Here is a 27598-nt window from a genome sequence, read left to right on the forward strand (position 1 = left end):
TCCAGAATAGTGTCAGAGCTCCAGAAGTAGGGTAATTCCCAAGAAGCAACTCATTAGGAATGGCACATTAGAAAGAAATATGTGGGTCTGGGTAGCAGTGCATTTAAGGGCTTGTCTTAGCTGGGAAGGCTCTTGTTTTTAGTGTTGTATAGGTGGCATTTAGGGGTCTACTACGTGGTTACTCTAAGTAATGAACTGAGAGCAAACATGCCTGAAATATATACCAATTACACGTGGAATTCCCCCAGATGTTGGGACATGGCTGCTGTGTGTTTTGTTGCAGTATTACAGAGTTCACCAGCTCATTCTCCTAAAGACATCAGCTAAAACGTGAAAGAAAATCTGTGCAAATGAACGAGGCTAGGCCTGGAAACCCCTTGGTCCTATCCTTCCGTAGGAGAAGGACATAAGTAGACTCAAGGAAAGAAAAAACATGAGACCTCAGTAAACTTTTCACCTAGAAAGCTTTGTCACCTTAGCTATTTTTTAATTTTATTTTATTTTTTGGCTATTAGCACATATCTTTGCAGAGCTGACATTCCCTAATCTCCACCTCTGGGAATAACCAAATGGATACCAGCTGCATGCATGTGTATCACACTGCTATCGTCCATGCTAGTTGGGTTTATTTCTTTAAATAACAAAGTTTTAATTTTTTTTCCTAAAACATCACTTCTGATACTAACGTAGAGCACAGTGCTTCCATCTTTATCTGAAGTAGCCATTTAGTTTGTATGTTCCTATCAGTGAGTGATACAGGAGAATCAGCAAATGTCCTGCTGCACGATGAGTTTTGCTGAATACTTGTTCAGAATGAGGTAGGAACTGTCCCATTTAACTTAAGAGCTGGTGGAAAAGATTTGAGTTAGGTTTTTATCATAATTACTCAGCTTCTCTTCGTCAACACCATAATAAAACACAACCAACTGAATAACTACACAAATCTGTAGTCTGTGGGCAGCTGGGTTCCAGCTGCTTGCTTCTCCTTTAGTTAGAGGGCGTGGGGCTGGGATGCACAGCTCAGGCTGCTCACTGTGCCTGGAGGAGCTGCTTTGGCCCTTGAGGCCTTTCAGTTCAGGGACTGTTGGAAAAAAGATGGCTTTTGAGAAAGAAAGTGTCAAATGAGGACTCAGCTATGTTTTAGAGTGAAAGGAATTGCTGTCTGAAGTAGGAAGAGGGCCTGAAGGAGACCCATGAAAGGAATGGATTTCACATGCTACAGGAAGGCCCCAGCTTGCTTCTGGAATGTGCTGTGGGGCTTCCTGGCATTGTTCACGCTTCCTTTGCCACCTGTAAGGTCCCTGAGTGACTTGTAGTGTTGGTGGCTGCAGAGCTCTCCTGGCTGAAGCTCAGCCTTGTGTTTAATTGTACTTTCATAATTTCCTACAGGCTCGGTTAGTGTTTAGTCAATACTATACTGGCTGATGTCTTGTTGTGTTTTAATGACATCATTATAAATGTTCTTAATGTTATACTCCTATTGATATTTCTTGGAAGTTTATCTACTCAAATGCTTGTACATCATTTTTCAAACATAGGGAAATGGGAAAGAATGAATGGAAAGAGGGTCAATCTTTTATTAACTGAGAGTTTGCGTTTTGTGCTTGGGAAAGTTCATACTGCCTCGGTCCCTTAAAGCTCCAGGTGGCTCATTCATGCCATGCTTTGCAGAGCAGTAGTGTTCACTTTAACGTGAAATAGTCGATCCCAGTTTTTGCAGAGCCTGGAGTTATTCAAATTCCCTATGGAATGATTATAAAAGCTTCTTAGGACTCAGTATTTTCTAGTAAAAAATGGTGAAACCAAAGTTACCATGCTAAATATAAAACTATCTGGAAGAAATTAAATTTTCTCTCTATATTTACATATATAAATATATGTAGGAATCTGAACTAGCTCATCTATAATTCTCAGACGTTTGACCACAGAGCAGTATCACACGGAGCTGAATCCAAATTAATGGATACCATACTTCCTTTAGGCAATAGTTTGAGAAGCAGTCCCCATTCCTGGAGGCACTGCAATACCAGGTTGTTCACAGCACAGATGGAGCAGGAAAGTGCTACCTGGGAGTAGTGGAGAAGAACTACTTGTTGAGAGGGAGACGCAGAAGTTCATGGACATGGTTGGTGTGACCCTAGGCTCATAAAAATCGAAGCCTCAACAGGGGAGCTCTTTCTTGTCCTATCAACTGCAGTTAAAGAAATGAAAGGTGAGGGTGGAGGGAATAAAGCTTCCTGAAACACTGAGCTAAATGGGTGCTCACTGCAGGGAAGAGCAGTTGTATCTGGCTCACAGCTTCCTTGAGCAAGCTGAACAGATGGGCTGCTGAGTGGTCCTGGGTATTGGGGATGCACTTTTTTAGTTTTGCCGGGTGCCTCCGTGCAGGTACAGTGCACAAGGGGCTGTTCTGACTTGCTGAAGTCTTTGTGCTCTGTTTTTTCCTTGGCCCACCATGTCTTCTGAAAGCAATGCTCATATGTGGTGTTGCAAGGTTTGAAGCATATCATCAGCTGCAGAACGGAGGCACTGGGGACAATTCCTGGCTGTGGGGGTGTTGCCCAGAGTGGGTTCTGCAGGCAGCAAACCTGGCAAATCATCAGCACGGTGGGGCAAAAGTCCTTACCTGCTTCTCTTGGGGCACTATTAGAGTAAGAATGTGCCAGTGTTAGAGATGGATTTTGCCATACGTGATTTTCAGTTGCTTCCATAGCTATGAGTGCAATAAACTTGACTTCAACATGAGAAAATATTGAAAAATGTGTTTGGAAATACTGAAGGAAAAAAAAAAAAAGGAAGCAACAAGTCAGTTTGAGAATTCTCTTTAATGGCCTTGAGCACCAACATTGCCATGCACAGGACTGATTGTTTACTCAGCTGCAGCGCACAGAACAGTTGTAATCAGTGACCTCTAGCAAGGTGTAAGGAGCTGGGGAACTCCATATGTCACAGTTCCACGGCCACAGAAAGTTGACCTGCGAAGGAAAACAGTGTCATTCAAGATCTGTTTTATTTATACGTGTGCGCGCACACACACACACACACACACAAAGGAAAAGATGTCAACCCTCACCTTGAGGGTTGTTAGTTAGCTCCATAACCCCACTTAAACCTTCCTAAAAGCCCATTGGCATTCACATATTAGTAGTTACAAGGCAAATTTCCTTCTTACGAGGAAAAGTTGTAAAATTTGGGTTTTGAAAGATGGATATAATTCACCTCTAGATTCACAAAAATGGAGTTCCAGGTAAAAAGTCAAAAAGCCATCTTGTAAGTACCCTTTACTGACACCGGCTGTTTAACTGGATTGTCCCAGCCAAAGCTCTGCAGCGTTGTTTTTTTTTTTGAGGTAATAGTAAAAGGGGTTTCATTCTTGTCTAAATAATCCATACCAATGCCAAACAATAAGAAATACTAGAAAAAACTCTAACATATATTTTCTCTGTTGTGAAACGTATCAGTTAGTTCTTGACCTAAACGCAGCAGATAAGCAGAACAGCAAACAGTGGTCCTTCACAAACAGCTTATCCATCTGTCTTTATGCCCCTCTCCAGGCTTCTCTGTAGAGATTAAAGATTTCATTTCCTTCAGCTGCTCTACACAGACCATCTCTACTAAATCTCTTACTCTTGCTGTTAATCTGGACTTCACTCTGTGTGCATGGTACCTGAAGTATGCACTCCAAGCTTGAAAATGACCCTACTTCTGGTTACATTCTCAGCCCAGCCAATTAAATTAAAATAATTACTCCCTGATCATCTATCTATACAGCACTCCTGGTAATGCACCTGGGGATGAGACTTGCTTTATCTCAACAGCACTGTCGTGCTGGTTTGTAATTGTTTTGCTGGGGCAGAGTATTCTCCGCAAATTATTCACTACTGGATTCTTTTCCAGACGGTTATTCACCATTTTGTATTCAAACATTTCCTTTTCTGTCCAAAGAGTAGTATCTTGTCATTACTGAAATTCATGCTGTTGATTGCACATTGTGTGTCTGGTTTACCAAGACTATTTTTTAGTCCTGTCTCCCAGAGTCTTGCACTCCTTTCCCATTCCTTCTGACCTGTTGAAAGGACCTACTTACCGACGACCATCTTCTCCGTGAATTATATTGACTGTTTCTGCTCCCAGTCTTGCCCAGAGCAGAGTGAATAAGGTTTTATTCCAGAGAAATTCAACTTTTGCAGTATTTTTGGGGTTAATTTCAACATCAAGGTATTTTGTATAAACCTGGTCTTCAGAGAGGGCTCCACTGGAAACAGAATGAAGACAGTGAAGATAAATGTAATAGTTTAGAGGCTACTGGACTAAGTTTTGTTCTTCACAAGATCAGGCTTTTCCCTTTGTTGCTGTACTTTGCAACAGCATAGGGTGCTGGAATGGGACTCTGTAGGCATGCGCTGAACAGGGAGAGGACAAAAACAATACTAAAAACTTTTAGTGGGCATGTGGCAGGAGACAACCAGGAGATGATCAGGGTGAGGTGGGGATGGCTGCTGGCGTTTGTGTGCCTCCAGCACCAAGCACTGGGTTTTGCAGGTAGGGAGGGCTCTGGGTGAGGTTTTCAGAGAGGATTTTTCTGTGATTTTATAGACGAGCTGGAAACTTCTGGCTCACACACACAGGGGCATGGGAGAGCATGTGGAGGTGCTTGTTTCAGAGCAAGTACAGAAGACAGTGGGAGCTATGATTTGGATAGCCAACAGGGATGATAAACTGTGAATGAAACTCACTGTCCAGACTGTATAAATGTGATATTTATATCATAGTGATGGATTTTAATGTATCGATGGAGGAAGTACACACATCCACTTTGCAACCTGAGGTTGGGCACAGGATTGCCTTGCAGGAGAGTGTACAGCAAGCCACTGGCAGCGCAGGGAGCCTTATCAGCACCCAGGTGACTGCATTAATGCATGTGATGCAATGCTGGCATGGGAGAGGTCACGCTAATGTGCGTATGAAACAGGTGAGCGCAGTCAGAATTACGTGAATACAAGAGGTGCAATCTTTTTTTTCCTTTAATGAGCAATTCAGAGAAACAGCAATTCCGTCAAGCTGCATTCCTAATTTGCTGTAAAGTCACAGAAATCATGAAAAGGACGTGACTTTTACTTCTTGGCACAACCATCCTTTTGCTCTCATGGGTCTTACCTACATGATAGCTTTTTTCCACAGCTAATGTTAACTAGACTGTCTGCAACAAAGAATAAGGGTTTACACTGCTCAAATATCTGGAAACTGTGTAGATTAAGGTTAGCAGTATTAAATGCGATAGGGCAATACTAATTTATCTTACCTGGCAATTTCATATTCTTTTGTGTTCCCCTCTGTGTCATGGAAAATTAGGTTTATGTCCCCCCTCATTTTCTTTACACCAGACAGTTTGATAAACACTTTTTGTCTCCAACCTGCGTAAGAACAGCAGAATAAAACTGGATTGTCATTGACAGGAGAGAATTAAAAGCGCTAGCATCCTGGAAAATTTTTTTTTCCTGACCAGAATTCATTCATGCTAGCTAATGAAGGATTCATTGAGCTTGAAAGATGATGATGATGCAGCACTTTTTTTTGTCAGAGGTCTTAGCAGGTGTTTATAGAAGTAACAGAAGAGCATGGCTGTAAATCGTGTCAAGGCAATCACTTTTCAAATGTGAACAACTGTAACAAACCTTCTCCACTTACTAGCGAAAGGTGGATCTGCTGCTGTATTTAAAAAATATTTTTGGTTTACTCTCTTAAATTTATCTGGAAATCTGTCAGCGTAGTGCCCCATCATCGGACACCCCTCTTGGGGACATGGGAAACATTCTCCCTAGGAAAGATATGAGCATCGGTTAATGAGGTGTGTGGTTTTCATCCTGGCTTGGACAAAATTAAGGCTCAATTAAGGCTTCTGTTCTAACCTTGCAAAGCTGGGGCACTGCTGTATGCTGTTATATCTTACCACCAAAACCTGATAATGGGCTCTGTACTCATACACACGAGCACACGTGGAATAAGCAGATATGATACCTGTGTACATGATGGTCTGAAACTCCCTATTTTGGGGAGTCTATTCTTCAGCTAGAGTCTAGGACAAAATGTGAGTCTAATTTACCCTACCAGTGGAAGGGAACCTGCTTGTATCCATGTTGCAACACTATATGGGGGGCAAAAGAATCATATGTGCTTTAAGTTTCTTTTGTAAGTGTATTTATTCAGGTGCTCTAATCAGTGCCCAGTGTAAATTAGAACATTTAAGGCTTTTGGAAGCTCCAAATATCTCTTCTTCCATCCAGGACTTAGTGGGGTTAATATGCAAAGAGCCTATATGCTCTTTGCATAAAGGTTTAGGGTGAGAATTGCATGGGGTTTATTTTTTTATTTTTCTCTTTATTTTGGTGGTTTCATCTGTGCATTCATTTTTCTAAAGCAAAATAGTTGATGGAGCCTCTGTGTGCTGTGCCTCCTCCTACTAACTTGCACTGCCCAAGTTGATTTTTGAGCTCAGGTCTGCTGCTGGCTAGGTGATGTGAGAGCAGAACCACAAGCGCTCTATGCACATGGTGTGATCTAACCTGAGTGCAGAGGCCTTGATTATTTTCTTTAGATTTCATCTGTTCTTGGGCCAATATACTTACTGCCTCATAGGATTTGTATGATTCACAGGGATATCCAATGAATCCGGTGGGATAGAGGATGCTTTCAAAATAATACTCATGGCTGCGTGAGTGATGGCATCCCCCAAAAATCGTAGCATCTGTTGGGACAAAGTTTGTGAGCATCCATGAAATAACCTCCTGCTATCCTGTACAAGACCTGTACTTGCCTTACCTTAAGACAAGGAATACAACAGCAGCATGGATTAGTAATATATACACACACGCAAACATATACATAGCTGTCTGTATACATGATGTCACAGCAAGTGACATTAAGTATAGTTTTAAAAGGTTTAGTAGAACAAAGAGAATTCCCCAGCCTTCTGCCATCCACTCAAGTCTGAAGAAGTCTCAGGTGGAGACGTGAGGTGCCCACAGTCCCTGACAATGCTGTGTGCTTCTGTCTATTGTGTGCCTTCAGGGTGCTGGATGCTCCTTGCAGCACCTGTGAGGGACCAAGAGCAGTGCTGTTGTGCTGCAGGTTTAGCAATGGCACTGGCCACCCTCAGCCTAGAAAGTGTCCTGTTGGAAATGTCACTGTTGTGGGGCTGGGCTTGCCTCTCTGTGTTCTGCAGGTTCAATTCAAATTGCAGAAGCAAAACCGAGGTCTATTTGATACCTCTGACTACTACGTTTCCTGCAGTGTTCCCTGAGTAGCACTGTTCTGATCTAGACTTTATTTCTCATTTTACTTTCCTTCTTATAAGTAAATAAGAAAATAATAATAATAATAATAATAATAAAAGTCTTGTACTGTTTTCTTCCAAAAGAATACCTACTTTCACAGTTCACATTTCAGAATTGAATGAAAATTAAATACTGAGCATGTTGGGAATGTATGCTTACCTGCAATAAGAGCTTCAAAATCATTTTGTTTCATCTCTGGAATTAAATCACTGCATCCAGGCATTACAGTTCCTCCATTTGGGTAAAAGTCAAGGTGACCAGTAGCGTTGTACATTCCAAGCCCTAGGATTCGTACATGATTGTGTCACAGTCTCAAGGTACATCTGCAGCATGCCCATCTCTACAGCTACTTGCTTGCACATGAATGCTTACCTATGGCAGGAAAGTGGGCAGCATTACTGTGAATAACATCAACAAAGTTTGCATCTGAAGGATCCAGCCTCACCTCTGGAGGAGTGCCTTCAAAATAGGGCCCAGCAGGGTCCAAACCTTTAACAGAAAAATAAGGAAATTTGGGTTCAGGAGAGGGAAAAGTTACACCTTGTCTTTTGCCAACTTACAACATCAGACATTTAATATTGCACAAGTCACGTTGAATAATGACCAGACTGAACCAAATGCACAATGTGAACCTTTCTACAGACTCATTCTAATATAAGTAAAATATTTTCCAATAAGATATATAATAACATTGTATTACTGTGAAGGAGGCATTTTATTATCAGTGGTTTTGTTACTGGACTGTTGAGCATCATGAATATGAAAACAGGCTTTTGGATGTGTTGTTTTGTCTTCGTATAGTGCTGGATTCAACCCAGTGGATGACTGTGATGTTGCAAACATACTAACAAAGAGCTCTTCTGCTAAATAGTTTTAAACCTAACTAGAGAAAAAAGATTTAATAATTACCCTTTTTTCTGAGAAGCCTAAAGTTTGTTTACTCATACGTGGTGTTTGCAGCACTGCCAATGGTTTAATTTCAGTCTACAGACCAGAGTGCTGCAAGTTTCTTTCCGCTAGAAGCGTCCCTGCTAGATCTGCCCCTCGGTGAGCAGCCTACCTGTGATCCGCCGGATGCCTCGAAGCCTCCTTCCCGCCTCTCCCGCTGTATGTGCGCCCAGGCTGTGGCCAATTAGATGGATTTCACAAGGGGAGTACCTGACGAGATTCTGATCGTTGTGGTGGTGGAGAGACAAGAACACAGGCTTTCAGTAGTGAGCCAAAAGGGTGCCTTACGCTGAGGGCCTTTGGGAGCCTGTAGGCTGACTTCTTGCTTAGCCAACAGTGTGTGAGCTGCTTGAGTTAATTATTGTTTAAATTAACCTAAGACTTGAAAGAAAAATGCCCAATCTAGAATTTTAAATGCCTCGCGATGATGGATTCACCATCATAGCCTCAGCATATGGTTACCATGTTCAGTTACCCTTGGTGACAAAATATGAACATTCTTTCTCATTCAGATTAAGCCCTAGTTTAAAGTTCCAATGATATGATCTTGTTTTTTATTTATTGACTCTGTTATGGAGCCGCCTTCCATCATGCGACTGTTCTCCACGGGTCTGCTTAGCAAATGTGGTCATGTCACTCAGTGGTACCTTCACTGACAAGCTTAGGGGTTTGGCATCCATTCTGCTCTTTGTCAAGAGTCGCCTGTACAAGACCTGCACTTCTCAGGTGTTATAAATGCTTTGAAGACAGCAGTAGAAATTAATGAGCATGTAGTCTGCCTGCAGGGGACACATTTCAGCCAGGCATGTCCTAGGTTTGTAATGTCCAAAGCCAACAAGGATTGTTTGCTAACTGCTTGAGGTTTTTACACTGTTTTCTTTTGTAATGTATATACCCTCCCCCCCCCCCCCCCAAAAAAAAAAAAGGCAGGTCTTTACTATCGGTCTGTCTGTGCTTATCAGGTGACAGATACCTTCAAATACTTTTTACTGTAATTCTTCTGTTTACCGTGCAGCTTAACTTTGCTTAAAGCCAAACTCCCCAAATCTGTAAATTGTGGAAAAGAAAAATTAAGGATCACTTTTTGCAGTTTTGTAATGGAAAAAAGAGAGGTCCAGACTGCAAATGGTGCGGTAATAGAGATCTTAAATGAAAAGAGGCAGACAGAGATCACATAAGAAACTGAACCATCTTTAAATGACCTGGGAGTTGTATGCAAAGAAGAAAGACACAAAAACAGTAGTGTGAGGTTAGATATGAAGCCTTCCTAGGTAGAAACAGCAAACTGTGCCTCAGCTGGTTCTAGAGAAATGGTTTTTGGTAGTCAAGGATTCATAAAGTTGGTATGTGGTCTTGTGGTCCCTGGAATATCTCTACAACACGAGGATTGCCTAGTTTCCAGCATCAAGTCTGCAGCCAAATAGGGGCTGATTTCAGCAGCCCTAAGTACTTGCAAGTCCATTTGAAGTCAGTGAGACACGGTGGTACTCTTAAACTTTGCAGCTGAGCAGTCCTGTGCTATATGAGCAAAAGTGAACGCTTGCCTTAGGAACATGAAGTTCACAACTAGAAGGCAACAGGACAATTTATTGTGCCCGTAGACAGCAAATATCAAGAAAACCTCTGGTGCTTTTAGCACCACGTCACTTTAGTGCTGCTGAGGTGCCGATGTACTTGTGCTAGAAGTAAATTATTCAGGTAAAGACTCTTGTAAGCGCTGAACGTGCCTTGCCTCATTGCCACTGAACGCCTTCTTACCCGTAACATCATACGGAAATGTTGCCACCTACTGGTCTTTAATTAATTGGCACCTCTTTTCAACTACATTAGCTTAATTGGAGTCTTTTGTGGCTGTGAGAAGTCCTTACAGAGCTGATAATTAGTATAATTAGCTGTATCTCAACTGCATGCATTGTGCAGCTCTTTCTGAAGCACTAGCTGACCGTACTAGACGAGGTTCAAAATCAAAGCAGAAGTATCATAACCCCACCTCATCTACTTAAGAACTGTAGGTTGTGGAGCTGTATCTTTTACCTGTAAAGTTTTTATGAAATAAGCAACCTCGGCTCCAACCACGCGGATGTTGTTCACTGCGCTGACGTAGGTGCCTTTTGCACCTTCTTGCCAATCAACAGCAATGCAGTTCATGTTTTCTGCCTCCAGTAACAGCTGATGTGGGAACACACAAAGCCAAGCATTTAAGGAAACAAAACAGCAGACAGGAATTCAACTTAAATCAAAATAAACAATAAATGGTAATATAATCATGCAATTTCTCATTCATTACTGAATCGAACTCTTCACTGTAGCCTGTTCCACCCTGAAAAATAAATCTTCTTACAAAACAGAATACAGCAAACTATTCATCAAAGTCTCAAGTTTGAAAGACTGTAATCAAAAATATTATACTATAAGCCATTTGAATACATATTTGATGTGATTTGGAAAAGCCACACAACTGCACAGTAGCTGCTATGTATGCTATGTGACTTTCTTTGAGATTCATCTGTAGCTTAAGTAAATAGTATAGGAAGTGGACTTATTTACCAAGTGTCTTTAAAACTGGGAAAGTCATGTCAGCCTGGAAAGGTTCAGAGCAGACTAGAAAGTTCCTGTTTCAGCAAAGATACCTAATGTATCTGTCACCTCTGTACTGGCCACAGCCTTGCAAAGATCAGTGATTTTTTCACTAGACAAATCACGTATTAAAGTCTGCAGCCGTAGCTTTCTGTGATTAAGGCTTATGTAAGGTTTGAGAAGGATCAAGGAGTAGAAACAAAAATTAATGCATTATAAACAGCTGAAGGTGAATGGCAAAGAAAGCAGAAACTTGAGTCCTTTCCTTTAGGTACATCATGAAAATGGCTTCTAGTGAGGCAGATAGAATTGCTGTTTCTTTTCCACTGGAAAATTTGGAAATGTAATATTCTAGATTAAAAGTTTTCACAGATTTACAAACAAAAATAATGCTGCAGAACTGTGACTTAGTGACTGTGACAGTGGCGGTCTTTTTCTGTCTTTCTGAAAGAAGCAGAAACCACAGAAGATTTTTGCTTCCTTGTCAGAGCCAAGGCTGACACCACCACTATACACTCCACTGGCCAGAGGGCAGCAGCTCTGTTTTGTGGTAGCTTCCACATTTCATTTTTGAAGTCTTTTTTTTTCCTTTGCACTCATTAATCAAACAGAAAGCTTTGTTTTTCCTTTTTCTTTCTTTCTTTCTGCCTTTTTTTTCTTTCTTTCTTTACAAGTTGAATAGTTCTGAAACAGAAGAGTGTTTGTAGATTGAAACTTGAACTATTCAGGAAAGCCTGCAGCTGGAGGATGGTTCAATAGTTTCTGATGGGAGAAACAGTGAGTTGGCCTAATCTGATATTCTGGCACCAGTGCAGAGGCTGGGGACATCTGTGTTCAGTTTGTTGCTTTGATCTGATTTGTAGGGTTTTGGGGATGAAAATTCTCTAGAGAAGCACAATGTCAGAGATGACCAAGAAGCCTTGACTATGCAGCACGTTCCAGAATGGGACCATTTTGGCTTTGGTTGGTAACTTCTTGGTTGGTATCTGCAACTATTTAATGCATTACAAAATAGGAGGTGAACCTTGGTGTCTAAGTAATAATGAGAGAATGTAGTTACAACTGCTGAAGGAAAACAGGATATTGTCTCATACCAAGCACATTTCTACCACCCAGCCTTTTTTTCCCGTGCTGCCAAATCCATGAATGATGAAGGAGGTTTTCCTGTGTGAGGAGAAATGCGAGTTTTGGATTGTTGAGGAGTTTATCGCTGAGATCACCTGTGTGTAAACAAGCAAACAAAAAAACAAGTTGTTTTATCTTCTCACACTTTTAAATGTTTTAAAAGCGTAACCTAAGTCATCACATTTGTAGGACTCGCATAACTCCTTATAATGGGCAGAGTCCCAGGCACTTCTCTATCCCATCTTTCCCAGTCCCACCACTGTCTCCAAAGTTGTGCCAATGTGGTTTCTGCTGCTCCTGTCTATTTTCCTTGATGCAGCAGGAGCCCCCCATATAAGGTCCATGGTGCCTGAGATGGATGAGTTCCTCCAGAGAGCTCCATGCCTCCTGAGTCAGCTTGTCCTTCTACTGACCTGACCTTTGGCCTCTGTGTGCTGCTTTGCATCTAAGAAACAGCATGTCTTTCTGGGCAGGTGATGTTTCATGTCTGTTTTTGTCACCAGCTACTCCAGCTGAAAGAATTTAATGCAAGAACTGTATGCAGTAGTGGTGAAGCTGATCTTTGCCCACCACACGTTGCCACAAGCTGCTTAACTATATATATCTTTTACTCTGAGTGTGATCTCTGACCACCTGTATTGTTTTCAAGCAAATATAGCACCTGTGATGTGAGCTCAGGGAGCTTGGGTGTGGAAGGGCTGTGCACTAGATCAGGGAGATGTTTAGGTGCAGTGCCTGGGAATTAACACAAGGTGTATTTTGACTTATTTTATCAACAACCAAAATGCCTGAGTAACCAATGCTGACTGCGTGCTGTGAGCTCACATGTCCCTGCTCTGCAGATCGTAAAAGTTTATTACAGGTGTAACTTCTCATCCTTAAAGAGCCTGAGCTGGACTTGTAGCATGGCAAACAGGACTGCTGTAAGCTGCGATGCTTGTGGTGCATCGTATTTCATGGCAGTGGATAAATGTTCCTGTATGGAACAGGGGACACTAGGTCTGGGAGCCTGCAAGGTATTTTGCAGCTTCACGTGCATTTGCTGAATTGATGTGGTCCCAGCCCCACATCTTGCAGATCCTTCTCCTTGCTTGGCTCGGAATTTCAGGACATAAACAACTTGGGTATTTCTGTCTTAATTTCAGCATGGAGAGAGGCAGGTAAGAGTGCACAGTCACTCAGACTTCAAGGAGGAGTGTGGTTTGAAAACCGTATGAAAATGGCCTGCTTCAGACTTCTGATTTTAGAAGTCACTGGTGCAGCTTCCCCATAAACCAGCAGTACTTGTTCCCCTACCCGAGCATTCAGAAAGCTGCTTATTTGAACAGGTTTCCAGCTTTCCTGAGAGACCTAAACACATGCAAAGGGGAGTCTGCTATAGCCCAGTTCTTGTGCAGGAAAATACCAGGAAACCTGTTCCACCTGACAGTTCCTTCACCATCATTTTATGCTTTACCCCAAACAGTTTGAAGGTACAGTAATGAGTGAACACTGAAGCTAGCTTCTTATTTTGACTCATTTGCCTATGATGACTGATGTGGGCTTGTTAACAAACATTGGTAGCTTTAGTCAGTTCTTGATGTTAAAAATAAATGTCACCTGTGAGTTATTTCCTGTTTCCCTGGTGTAGAGAGAGAAGCTCAAGTTCATATGTTCAGGAGAGTCAGGCAAACCTGTCAGAAGTCTCCCTGGTACCCCAGACCACGGGGGGTCATCTGAGAAACAGCCAAGCCTGGGGAAGCAAATTTCTTTACCTAGAGTAGAAGAAACAAATGGTTTATGTTTTGGACACTCTTACAGCTAGATAATATGTTTAAGACTGCAACAGTCTGAAGACTGTCCTCAGGAAACTGAGGATTTTGTTCTATGATTGATTTTGAAACAGATTTCTTCTTGTTTCCTTTATGGATATTGCCTGAAGTAGGTAACACAAGGGGAACTATATAATTTGAAGATAAACCAAACCAAGCAGGGATCCAGATACTATTTTTACACCATAGTCTCAGCTTGTAAAAGGTGTTTTATTTTATTTATTTATTAAAAGTCTTTTAAGAAATGCTTGTTAGAACTGCTCCCGCATTCTTCCTGCATCAAAGCATTATGTCTCATTGTAGGAATGGATACGTATGCAGTAGCCTTGCATAGTGAATGAGTTGATTGTTTCTTTTAATACATCATCATTTTCCAGATCAAACAGGTCTCTTGCTCTCATGCTCAACTTTTCTGTTCCAGCACTGTTTGTTGTACTAAGCACCCTGTTACTGAGCCATTCTTTGTAAACAGCAGTAACAGGTAGAGACAGCTCGTGCACTGTCTTGATAGAGCTAGGGCACATGACTGCAGTTCTCCTCTATGAAATTTTTGGCATAAAGTTATGTATCTTGTATTCTTAATAAAATTGAAATGAGGTGGAGCCTTTAGCATTAGGTCCCTGTACAGTAATAGACTTTGCCATACAATGACACACAAATCATGCTATGACTTCAATGTAAAAGATGTCACTGTCTCCTCTGTATTATTTTGTTTGAATTCATCTTTTAGTGATTGTTTTTATAGATCTTTATCTCACCTGTTACTGTGCCAAGGAGATAAAATGCAATAATCCATACTCCAACCACCTAAAGCAAATCAAATATACAAATTAAACTTTTTATTTGTGTTACATTTTTATAAAAGGGACAGATCTATAAAGAGAAACACAAAGAACTGCAGCCTAGGAGGAATAACCCAGTACCCCTGAGGGGCCAATCAGCTGGAAAGGAGCTTTGCAGAAAGAGATGTGTGTGGGGGGTCCTGCTGGCCACCAACTTGACCGTGAGCCAGCAATGTGTTGTTGGGTCTCTGGGCATCCTGGGCTGCATTGGGAGGAGCACTACTGGCAGGGTAGGGCGGGACATCCTTCCCTTCCACTCAGTTCTGTTCTTTGCATTTCTTCCACATCCAATGCTGGATGTAGTTTGCTAAGGGAATGAATTTGGCCATGAGGTTATGAGTCTCCTGACGGCCAGCAGATAGGTGGGAGGTGTGGCAGAACTGACGGGCATGCATGTAACTTGGTGGAAGTCTGCATGTTTGGCAGCTTTATGCTATTTGTGCTGCCCTCACCCAGGGCTCCTTGTGCTTCTGCACCTTCATATCCCCCCTTTGGTTGGATTCCTTTCCTCTACATTTTCCTCCCTTGGCTTTCCTATGGCAGTGGCTCCACATATTTCATCATTTTCCTCCCTTCGTGTTTGCCTTCTTCACTGTTCTCAATTTCTTCTTTTAGGTGTTTCATAGGGCATCCACCTCCCCTTTTCCACATTCTGCTTTTCTTGCAAAGTAACAATCTTGAGCTGTAACTGCTTTTCAGTCCTAAAATCTGAAAGGCAGCTCTGAAATTAATAGGCTTATGAAGAAAATGGACGAAGACTCACAGGTCATGTCTATAATGTGTGCTGTACTTCTTTTCAGAACACCTCACCAGTGGGTAATGATTTTAGAAAATGTGGGAGGTTGTTGCCAAACGAGTGATCAGCGATTTCTTTTCAGAGGTTCGTCCTTTGAAAGCAGAAGCTGGAAATGAACGGGTAGCTAGGCAAGTAATTCAAGATAGAGAAAACTTTTTTGTGTGTCTGTGTGGAAAGTCAATTCATTTTGTTATTAAGAGAGGTGTATAGTTTGGATGGGAGACAATTTTTTTAGCAGGTAGTTTTTCTATGTTGGTTTATGTTAGCCTAATAACAAAAGGACTGGGGAGATGTTAAGAAATTATATCTTTCTAAAAAGAGTTGAGGCACCACACAATTTGATGGGAGAAAATTCTTTCAACAGGCATTTAAGAGCCTTAGTGCTGAACAAGAGGAACTTGAATCACTTGTTCGTGAATGTGAACTCAGCCTAACCAGCACTGCTGGCAGGAGGGTTCCTGAATGCTGAGCTCCATTGTTTTAGTCGGAATGAAATGGGATATGCACCCCACTTAGTAGCCAACCAGTAATAGCCATTTCCACTTTGCTCTTCAGCTCAGAGGAAAAAAAAAAAGTGAATGTTCATAGATTGACATCCTAATCTATAAAACCTACACTGGTTTAGTAGCTGCCCTTCACAATCCAGCCACCTTTTGGACACTGTTGCCCAACCTGTGATTCATGGGCTGCTAGTGGATGGCTTGTGAGATATGAAAAAGTCTGAATATGACTGCCCCACACATGGGCCCACACCTTCTCAGGACATGTGCACAGACACAGTCTATTTAAGAGAGGCAAGACCAAGTGTCAGACCTTTTAATTATCAGCATCTGATAATTTTCCCTTTAGGAAATAGTGGTTTTGTTTTGTTTTAATTTAAAACAAAATATGTTGTTTATCTAATTCCTAAGACTTTTACTCACCATTCTTTTATCACCCTTATCTCCTTCAGTGGTTAGCAGTAACAGGACACAAAAAGCTTTCTGTTTTCTTTAGTGCAGACTGGGTTGCTTTATGCTTTAAAAAAAAAAAAAGGAAAAAGATGTTAAGTATCTATAGGCTAACTCAGTAAAGTGAAAGAAACTGGAAGAATACAGGACAAGAAAAAGGAATACTGGGAATTAAAAATCACACGAATTTCATAAGAAAAGCAGCAATGTTAACATACATTTATGGCCTGTAGAGTTAAGATGAGTTAAGAAGGGATATTTCATGTATGGAGGAAGTAAAAAAGATACAATGTTTTTGATTCATTACTAGATAAAATTGGGCAAAAGACAATGATACAGCTGAACCAAGGTCTTTGCACTTTTATTTTTCTATGTTTACCAAAACAAGCTGATGTTCACACCAGGAAAAAAAAAAAAAGTATTGATGGTGACACTTAGAACAGCTGCTAGAACTATGTGTTTTAAAATAAAGAGACTTTGGTAACTCATAGCTTAGCTAAGAGCTAAGAACCTTTTTTTTTTTTTTCTTTTTCCTTTTTAAGAGTATCAAAAAATCTATTGAAAAACTTTTGTTAAGTTACTGATTAGTAAGAAAATTCCATAGACGTGGTTTGAAAAAATCTGACATGCTAAAAGGTAAGAAAAGATAAGACGAATTATCTGTGGAGTTTCAGGGCAATATCAGCCTGAGGTACTATAATGAAACTTTCCACAGGACAGTTGAAAAGAAAATTTGTGCAAAACTGTTAAAAGATTAAGTTGTGTAATTGAATTCAATTACATGACATGACACTCTTATGAGATCAATATTACTAGTCTCATAATACTTGAATTACAATAAGATGTTCTGCTACTTGATATTTTGGTTAAGGAATTAAAATGATATACATGCTCTGCTACAACAGTTAAGTAGATTAAAAGTTGAATGTGCGGATTAAGCAGATTAAAATTTGAGTAATTACTGCATCTCAGAATATAACGGCAATAACTAGAAGGCAAGCCCTGGATTGGAAATACCGTTCTTGCTATTGTGCACAATCATATAACATCGTGATCAAAATGTGATCACGTTTTTTAGCTGTGGCTTTTGACACTAGGCTTATTGAATGATGGATTGTTACTCTGTAAATTTTTAGAAGAATCAGTATTGGTATTACATTGCATGTCAACATTCAGCACTGGTGACACTGATCCAAAAGTACTGAAACAGTACTGACATCTAGGTTAAAGGATTAGTAAATAAAAAGCACATGTAATTAATTTTGGATTATTTTATTTGTTTGGGAAAGTAAATGCTGTCACACTGCATATTATATTTACTAAATGGAGGTGAACATTTTGAGGAAACAATAACTGAAAAGGCCTTTGAGGTTTTTCTAATATATTACTAGAACTTTTGAGATGCTAAAGAACTTTTTAGTCTTTATCCACACACACAGATGAGAGAGACACATGCACACACACATGCAAATATACAACATACTTTTAATATATAGATGGGGATTATTATTTAAAAAGTACAGAGGTTTTGTTGCTGCTTGAATGCACAATTCAGGAGGGATACTAAAAAAATTAAGAAGTTTGAGAGAATACCTTGGGCAATCAAGAGGATGGAAAAGAAGGAATGTGGAGCAAAAACTGAAGAGAGGACTGTTTTACCTAGGAGTACAAAGTCTCAAAGCACAGATGATTTTTCCCAAAGATATAACCTATTTTTCACCATTTAGATTTCTGTTTTTCCAGCTTTCCTGCCGTACTATTCCTTACTTCCAACCATACTTCCTATATTTCCTGCTCCAGCATTGTCCTTGAAGAAAGAACATTTCTGTCTTTCAGTTGTTTTAATTTAGTCTTCCATATTTTTTGGTAGTTTGGTGTAGTGTTTGGTTACTAATGTAAAGGCATCACAAAAGAGAAGTCATCCAGAGTTTAGCCGAGAACCCTTGACTGTAAGTTAGAAGTTAATTTCCCCTTCTCCCAAAAATTTATTGCATGTATTTGAGCCTGAGGCATTTAGATACCACTTGCTAATTGCACACCCAAACATTGTAAAGTTACGCAAATGGATAAAAGAAATTGAGGATAAAAAATATTACAGCAGTATCTGTAGACCTCATAAAGGAGAACATGCATGTATTTACCCATATGTAAATACTTGAAAATCCACTCTAACTTTTTGAAAATAAATTTTGTAGAGATGGCCTAGCCCATTCCATACAAATATACAAAGAACACCTTTTCCAGGCACAGTCCATGTTCAGTAGCTAACACAGCAAGAGCATTTCTCCAGCTTATCAAATGTGCACAGGTCTGGGCTTAGTGCTGGTGATATAGTGAACTAATTCAGGTGAGCAAAGTAACTGGCATAATTGGTTGAAGACTTAATTTCATCTCAGTCTCCTCCCCATCCTTCAGATGTGGTTGTAAATTGCCCATAGTAAGATTCAAGATGAAGGCGCTTTGGCACTGCTTCAGTACAAACAAGTAATAATAAGTAAAAGAGCATCTGGGCAATTAGCCAGTCTCCTTTCCTGCTGGCTCACCAGCTTTTAGGTAAGCTCTCCAGGAGGAAACTGACTCTAAATGAATAGCTCTGAAACCAACAAATTTAACAGTAGACAAATCAATCTTGTAGTGGAGCAAAGTAGTCAGGTGATCTAGAGAAAGGAAAAGGTTCTGGACCTCGCAGGTGTCAAGGTAAGGCAAAACAGGGTTCACATACGTTGCCTGGTCTGGGTATTAGAGTTTTCTGAGCATCTACTGACCTCTTAAACCGAGTCTGAGACAGTGAACTAGGGCATTAGGCTCCCATAATGACTCAGAATACTGATGCAAATTCTTTTCTTGAGGCGTTAAATGTGGGAAGCGCTCCAATAAAAAGGCAGTATATATGCAAAGTCATACATGTATTTGTTCATCATTAGCGATTACAGTAAGATTGGGGCTTTCAAGTTGCTTCTGTCAGTCACTTAGAAATGGTGTACAATCCAGAGAAATGTCAGGATAATAATGAAGAAAACCTATTAAATATGTCCTGATTAACAGACATAGCTAACACCATCTGCTTTGACCTCCTAAATAATAGGGTTCTCACCTTGTCCCTACAGTAGTGTTCAGACAGCAAAACACGCAGTTATGATTATTTAATCTAACTACAAGCATCAAATTTAAAAAACAAAACCAAACAAACAAAAAACCCACCTATGATTCAGTTTGGGGAGGTGGCCATGCCAATTCCAGGCTAACTGGGGATCCTTCAGCTGACTTGCAGCTGTGATCTGGCCACTTCTGTCCTTGCAGGACTTCACTAGTGTTCTTCATAGGTAGACTACTGTTACTTTTAGCCAGCTCTAAGGCCAACACTATTGGCCTTTTGCCATTTCTGAGGTGCAGAATGACCCTTGCTGATAACAACTTACTCCATAAACTGTGGTCTACTAAAACACATCCTGTTTGCCTCATCCTTCCCTATAACAGCTTTGTAATTCTTCCTCACTTCCATTCTCCCTTTACATTTAGAATGCTCCTATCAGTGCTTGATTTTTTCTTTTCAGCTATTATTTGTATTCTCGTGTACTTTTTCTTAAAATAAATAAGAAAAGAGTCCAGACTCTATGTGGAAATACCATCATTTGATCTTTCTTTAAAAACACAGGGATATATTATCTGCCTAATTACCTTAGCCCCACTGAATCCACCCAGTTTTCTTAGCTGCACTGCAGTGTCCCAGTCCAGATAGGATCATCTCCTACTGGGATTTCCTGGAATTGAAAAGTTTTTAGCCCTGTTGCTGCTGCCAGGGTCTCCTCAGTATTGCTTCCAGGACCACTCTTTGTACTGTTCAGCCTGTCTTTTAAGCAGGAGCCCCAACCATCCATTAGCAAGGACAGTTACCCCCAAATCCTACCAATTCCTCAGTCACTTACCGCTGACTGCGGACCGCGTTGCTGCTTTGTACGCTCCGCTCAGGTGGCTCTTGTCAAGCCCCGGCTGTTCCCGGCTCTTTTCACTTGGACTCAGTCCCACCGCCATGGGTGTGGACCTGCCCACACGGTGCCTAATTACAGGCCGGGTGTGGGTGAGCGAGACCTTTGTCAGAATGACACTCTTAGTGCTGGATGTGACATGTTGCCTTTTCTTGTCTCTCTAGCTCTCCCGTCATTTTTAATTCATCAACAAAAAATTTACCTCTAAGGGTTTTGCTGTGGGTGTGAATAAAAGCAAGGTGAGACCATTTTAACCCTTGAAGGGGATATGGTATGGGACATTGAAATGCTTAACTGAATTAACTGGTTATTGGAGGCTCCTGCTGTAGGCAACAGACTGAACCTCCTCTGTGGGCACTTAAGAGCAGAAACTTAATTATGCTGTTTGGTGTCACCCTCTGTTGTCAGACTGATGTATGTACCTTGTGAAACAAACCCTTGTGTGTTTTTGTATAACAAAGCCTATTCATTATTATTTTTATTATTGTTATTATTTTTTTTTTATTTTTTTAAAGAGATAGTGGGTTAGCTTCTTTTAAAAAGGGGAGGGCAAGAAGAATTGTTGTACAACATAGTGCCTGAGAATTCATTAGCTTTTGCTAATAAAGTTACTCAAGCTCTGTCCCACTACCATTTCAACTAATCTATGTCCTCTTAGGCCATGTGGGATTCACAAGTTAGGTGCCAAGCTTTAACATTGGTTGGTGTGCTCTGAAATAAAACCAACAACTCTTGGCACTGTTGCAAACAGCATAGAGCCGAGAAACCACAGCCACCTTCATTCAGACATGTCAGGAGGAGAAGGAGAGGATGATGATAATCACCATTGTGCATCTTTTTCTCTAATGGCCGAGTGACTAGAGAAGTGGTCCAGCACATAAGTCCCAAATTCTTTTCTTTGCTCAGCAGGCTGTGGGTCTTAATGAGCTCAGACCACAGAGTGTGTCACAACCCAGTTCTCTCAGCAGCTCCTGGGCAAGACCTCAAGTCACTGCACTGCTACCTATGGGATGGGTGCTCCCATAGTCACCTGTTCACACAACTGTGAATGACATTCATCCTTATACATGGAGTGATTCAACTGCCTAGGGGCAGGAAGTGACTTGGGTTGAATATAAGTTTCATATAAGAAGCCAGTTTGTGGTCCTGAGATACGTGCAGTGTTTGAGAGAAGGTATAAATTCAGAAATATCACCTAAGGTGCATTTTTTTCATATGCTAAGCAGTACATAACGTGCTCAGCATGCATTGTAAAATACAAGACATGAGCGTCTGTCACTCCTTGTAGTCTACGGAGCCTGCGCAAGTGTTTGGGTTAGGGTCTGGTTCTTGTTTGTTGGTGAAGTGGTGCAAACCAATGCCATCTGCAGCGATAATCACTAGCAAGAAGTCTCAGGAATCAGGAGGAAGCAGTGGCTGGTCAGTGATGGGATCTCATATTTAATTGCTGCTCAGGCTGAAGACAAGTATGTAATTTCAGATAAGGGAACAGATCTAGCTAGTAAGAAATGATTTACAGATCTATTGTATAATCTATACTCATTGACTGGAAGATAGAAATTGGGTAGCACTTATGGGAACAGTATCAGATGGATACAGCTCTTTGGATAAGTCAGGGAAGGCATGGGGCTGGGGAGCCACAGAATAGAGATAAGGAGTGTCATGTTCCCCGTTTGTCAGCATATCGGCATGTAAGTTATATGGAAAGCAGCCAGTGAAACTGGTGCCTCTATTAATGATGAAATATCTTCCAAAATTGCTGACATCTTTGTGTGAAAATCAGACCCCTTAAAAGTGTTTGTTAGGGGACCAGGACTGCTGGTTATGCTCAAATATTCTGCTGTAATTTCCACAGAGCTCACGTTTTGTGTGTGAGTGTTAAAATGGTGCTGCAGAACACCCCCAGCAGCACAGTTACAATCTGAAACAGAAATGCAGGCTCATAAGAACAAGATATACAATACCTCCTTGGACTAATGTGCATGAATAACTGAGAAAAGTATTTGGCAAGGATTTAAGTTCACTAACTGCATTCTTCATTTTGCTTTTTCATCTGCTCTGTATGTTGTAGAAGTTGTAGTTAATATGGAGGAACCATACACATTTTCAACAGAGAAGCTCGCTGTCAGTGTATTTCAGAGGAATATGCAGTGGTGCAGATAATATTAACGTAGCTCAGAATGACAAGATGGATTCAACATTAGAAAGAATTTATAGCCTATGTTACAGGGTTTTCGAGGTCTAGCTTGCTTTAGGAATGGCTGCTTTTTCTTGGTATGTTTTTATGACTTAAGAGGAACAGTAGGTTTTTACGGATAGTAAGAAAAGTCTGGCTTCTGCAGTTGCCTCTGACAATATGCAAGTGAACGCATCCAGATGGTTTTATAAATGTCAACTTGAAAATTATCAAGGACATAAATGTATTCTGATGGTAGTGGCCTTCGCATTAGCAGGAAAAAAAGGATCAAAACACTCACTGAGAATCATGTTCTCCAAAGGAAACTCAGCAACTGTGTTTCAAGTGCAGTGATATATAAATTACCAAGGCTTTCATAGCAAGATAAGTGAATAAAATTCTAAAAGCAATATTTTTCTCTCTCATTTCAATTTTAGATTGAAGATGGTTAATGAATTTCTTAGCTTGAAAGAAGGTCACCTGGAAGTAGCTTTGTTATTGCATCCCCTAGAGAATTGCTAATACGCATAGACAAAGACCACTCACCTTCTTGGAGAATCTTACCGTTAGTCCCTGAGTGACAGAGCCACGAATAAAAGACTTTCTTGATATTTCTATTGTCTAACTCTGATGTGTTCATTCTGGTCAAGTGAGCAAACTTTATATTGAATAAAAAGCAAAACCAATTTGCCTTAGCGTATCCTTTTCAGTGTTGCACAGCAGCAATAAAATAAATATTTTGGAGATGATAAATATTGATGACCTTCCATGATACTTGCTCCCTGCTCATTGAATCAGTCAAAGCAGTCCCTTGCCCTTGCCCAAAGCAAGCAGAGAGAATGTTAACTTCTGGTTTTGTGAGCTGAAGACTTATGGAGCATAGGATCATGGTAAGGAAACAGAAACGGGAGAATTTTAAAGGTGGCGATGGAAGTAACCAAAACCAGAGTGGGTGGAAAGATTAGGGAGAGCCAGGCTTCCTTTCCAAGTAATAGGCAGAATTAAAAGAGAAGAGGGTGAAGTCCTTTTTTCTGAATGCTTTATTTCCTACTTACACTAAAATATTTAATTTATTTGAAGGAAGAAGCAGAAATAAAAAGGAATAGCTGTAGGTTTTGCCTTGGAGACTGATAGGCAAATGCAAATCTTCACAAATGATCTATGAAAGAATGGATCTGAACAGCTCAGACACAAAACAGTGGCTTAGAGCAAAGTTAGCTACCTTGGGCTCTGGACACCTCTTACATTAGATCCTAAGCTTTCCTAGTGTCTGAAATATATGGGACGAAAAGGAGGCTGACCCCAATGTCAGCGTGTATTTTCAGATATTGCTTGTGCTTCCGGTGTTGCAAGACACTTGGCCGATCCCATCTTGTGGTAGCTAGGAGGAGAGGTATGTTGTCCGGTAACGCGGCAATCTAGGTGTGCTCTGTTTGTGTGCGGGTTGGTGATGATGCATGCTCTTTCCGGAAGGTTTTAGATCCTTGATAGCTAGAGATAAAGAACAAATTCCTGGCTCTGTTTTATTTTGGAAATACGCCATTAAAAATAAATTTCGGCATGCTATCAACATCCGCTTCATAGTGATTGGAATCAGCATAGCTTGAAGCAGCCCGGAGACTGAAATTGCCGAGTCCCTGATTCTGTGTTAATAAAAAAGAGATTCATGAGTTTCATAGACCGTCTGCATAGATAGGCTTTGTGATGGGTCAGCGAGCAACTGTTTAGCCTGCCAGAGGCAACCTCAATCTCAACCAGCTTTGATTTTGGAAGGATAACTGAAATAAGTGTTGGGAAAGCACATTCAAAGCTCCTCATTTTTTTGCTTCTGTTCCAGGACAACGCTGAAGGTTACTGTTAGAGCCTATGGGTTACACAGAATACCCTGACCTAAAAATGGGTTAAAGTCTCAGCAAAATCCTGTCCCAATTATTTTATTTTACCCTCTATATAGCATGCACATATTTGGAAGTTGGAGCGTATTGTAGAGAAAAAAAAATCACTAATTTTGATTGAGGGAAGTAAACATAAATAATTTCACTATAAAAATATTAATGAGAATTTGCAAGAAAAGGGACTAAGGTGATAAACTTGCAAGAATGCTATCTGGGAAGACCAACTTGCTCCCAAGATGTGTGAGGTTATGGGTGGGTTAGTAACTGATATAACACAACTGCAGGTTTAGACATTACTTGAAAAAAGGGAGAACAGATCTCAGATGTAACAAAGTCCCCTTAGGATGTAAATTCTCAGGCACTGTGCCACTGTAATCATTCACTCGTTTCTGGTATGCCAAAGACAAAAACTCTAACCTAAATTAAAAGCAAAGAGAGAAATCAGAAAAAAAAACATACAACTATATAGAAAATAATTGATTTATCTTTTCTTGGGGAAAAGCAAGCCTGAAGCGAGAAACAAAAACTGATGATAAAATCATGTGAAAGCAAGTGAAATAGAGATCTTGCAGATTATCTAGGGGAAAAAAGAAAAAAGCATGATGTATTTTTTATTCATGGAGAAATTTAAGAAATTTCCCGTGGCGTTTCTGTAAGTAAAGATTCTGGCAGGTGACTGGGCTATAAAATGATGTAATCAGAAAGCAGATAGTTTTAAAGGTAGGATGAAGGCATTGGGGAGGCTTTCTGTGTAAGAGACGTGTCACGCTTCTTCTCTAACAAAGATGAAAAACCAGAAGGACTTCTTGAACAAAGTGATTATTTATTTCCTGCAGATTTGTGGTTCATTTTCAAGGATTTTATCAACATATTCTAGGGTATTAAAATAGTGTGAAAAAATCTGAATAGTCAGAGAAATAAAATAGATAGGATCAAAAGTGGGAAGAGAGATGACTGCATAAACAAAGCATCAAGGTCTTCACCTAATAGTTCTCATTAAGTATTTTTTTGCTTTTTGTTCTGGGCTCACAAATATTTATGAGGGACTTTTTGATACACTGCATTTTTTTTGAAAGAGGAAAGCACACTTTTTGCTGTGCTCGCAACAGAGGAAGAGAGGTAACAACCTCAAGTTGCACCAGGGGAGGTTTATTTTGGATATCAGGAAGAATTTCTTGATGGAAAGGTGGTTAAGCATTGGAACAGGCTGCCCAGGGAGGTGATGCCATCCCCAGAGGTAATTAAAACATCTGTGCATGTGGCACTTAGGGACATCGTTTAGCTGTGGACTTTTAGTGTTAGGTGGATGGTTGGACTTGATGATCTTGAAGTCTTTCCCAACCTAAGTGATTCTATGATTCCATTTTATTCCTGTTACCAGAGAACTCTGATACAAATGGTTCTTGTTTTCAGCACTTCTTGAAAAGCATACTGTTTCTGCTAAAATTATTGTTTCTGATGCTACATATAAGGCAAATGCAGATGATGTAAGTGGAGCAGAGAGTTAGCATTGTGCGCTACTTTTTGTTGCTGTTCCTTTATTCTATAAAAGATCTAAGAGGTTTGTTTGTTTGTTTGACCTTACCACCTTGCCAAAAGTGTGTTTTGAGAGAGAGCAGGGACTGAGGTGGAATGTCTTATGATGGTTTGTTAGTAGTTTACCTTGGCATTATTTTTGTAGTGAACAAATGCTTAAGGAGAATTAAATGAAATTTTTGTTGCAACTCTGAAGCACTCTCAGTATTACAGAATATTTAAATAATTTAAAAGACTGAATGGATATCGTCATACATCCTTAGAAATCCTAGACAAACAAAGCACATTTGATTAAAAAGAAGTCTACTTTTCAATTTGACATTCAAACACTTCAAAAAGTACATCATATGACATTTTAAAGATGCAATTTAAGTTGTTATAACAATCTTACTTATGTTGTTGTGAAGACATGAAGCTATTACCTCTTCCAGTCATTGTCAAAGGCAGAGTATCTTGTGAAATATCAAACCCTTGCATTTTATGGACTGGCTCCAATAACACAAAGTGATAGAATCCAAATTTTCCATACCAAGTAATAATTTTGATTTTTAATTACAAAGAGAAACAGGAGAAAAAAAAAAAGCATAAATACTAAACTAAACCAGCAACACACAGCTGCTTTCAATATTTTTTTCACCTGTAGTTCATAAAAATAAACCTCCTCTGTTTCCTGCTCTGTTTATAGATGTCTTAGCAAAAATGTGCTGTGCTGATATTTACTATACCAAAGAGTGAAAATTAACTCAAGAAAGAGTATATAATATAAACACAAAGTGGGACAAGACAAGGGGTAGAAAGTAACACAATATTTTGTTCTTAGTCGTACTGATTGGGTGAGGAAACACCTATTTTTAAGGGGCCTAATCAGCTTATAGCAGATGTTATCAGCTCATGTGAGTTGCTATATTTTATCAGAAAGCTGTTGAAATCAACAGCTAAAAATTAAACAAAATGAAAGTTTGTATTTTTGAAGGGAAGAATATGATTTATGATTCATAAAAACATCAAATTAATGTTCAAAATTGCAAGGAAGACACAGCCAAATATGGAGACAGAAGGGAAAGGGTTTGTGCTTTACAAACTCCTGAATTCAGCAGGGTGATGTTTCTTTCTAGTGAGAAGCCATGGCCCACATTATCCTGTTCACCCTGATTCCTCATGTCATTAAATCAGATAATGCACTTCCTGGCCCTGCTAAACACATTTTTTGAGTCCCCAAGAAAAATATTTACGTCTCTTTTGCTTAACGCCCTGAGTGCATGAACAGAATAGTAAGTATTCCTTTCCTCCTCCCTCTATCTGCTAAATTTGTGCAACTCTGAGGCAGAGAGCCATGCCTGATTTATGACAGATGGCCAAGATGGTGTGATTCCTAACTATAGGTATTTCCCAGCTATGTACATGTACCCAGGGGTTTGGTTTATACTTCTCTGGGGAATTAATTCCACGCTTGGGAAGGTTTCTGGATCCTATTCCTCATGTGGGTGGAGGTGGTAAACATACCAAAGCAGGGAGCCTGTGAAAGTGGACAGATTTGTGAACTTCAATTCAAATATCCTAAGCAATCTCCTCTGGCAAACTTCATGGGAACTGACTGGATTCTGATATCTCAAAATTATTGC

The 27598-nt window shown here is 40.2% G+C and overlaps 2 protein-coding genes across 2 annotated transcripts in view; one reads left to right on the forward strand and one right to left on the reverse strand.

Moving 5' to 3' along the window:
* Positions 1–27598, forward strand: part of GFRA1 (GDNF family receptor alpha 1) — a 274556-nt gene that overhangs the window by 9083 nt on the left and 237875 nt on the right. The gene's annotated exons all lie outside the window — the stretch shown is intronic.
* On the reverse strand, positions 2807–20447 carry LOC106031937 (pancreatic lipase-related protein 2-like). Its single transcript, XM_048060596.2, has 14 exons — positions 20310–20447; positions 16357–16450; positions 14554–14602; positions 13584–13738; positions 11954–12079; positions 10317–10451; positions 8395–8503; positions 7707–7823; positions 7494–7616; positions 6627–6745; positions 5689–5818; positions 5303–5414; positions 4088–4255; positions 2807–2975 (listed from the first exon to the last, which is right to left on the reverse strand). Exons 2-14 carry the CDS (start codon positions 16357–16359, stop codon positions 2912–2914), a joined length of 1410 nt encoding a protein of 469 aa, XP_047916553.2. The 5' UTR covers positions 16360–16450; positions 20310–20447; the 3' UTR covers positions 2807–2911.

Source organism: Anser cygnoides, chromosome 7, assembly GCF_040182565.1.
Source record: "Anser cygnoides isolate HZ-2024a breed goose chromosome 7, Taihu_goose_T2T_genome, whole genome shotgun sequence".
NCBI lineage: Eukaryota > Metazoa > Chordata > Aves > Anseriformes > Anatidae > Anser > Anser cygnoides.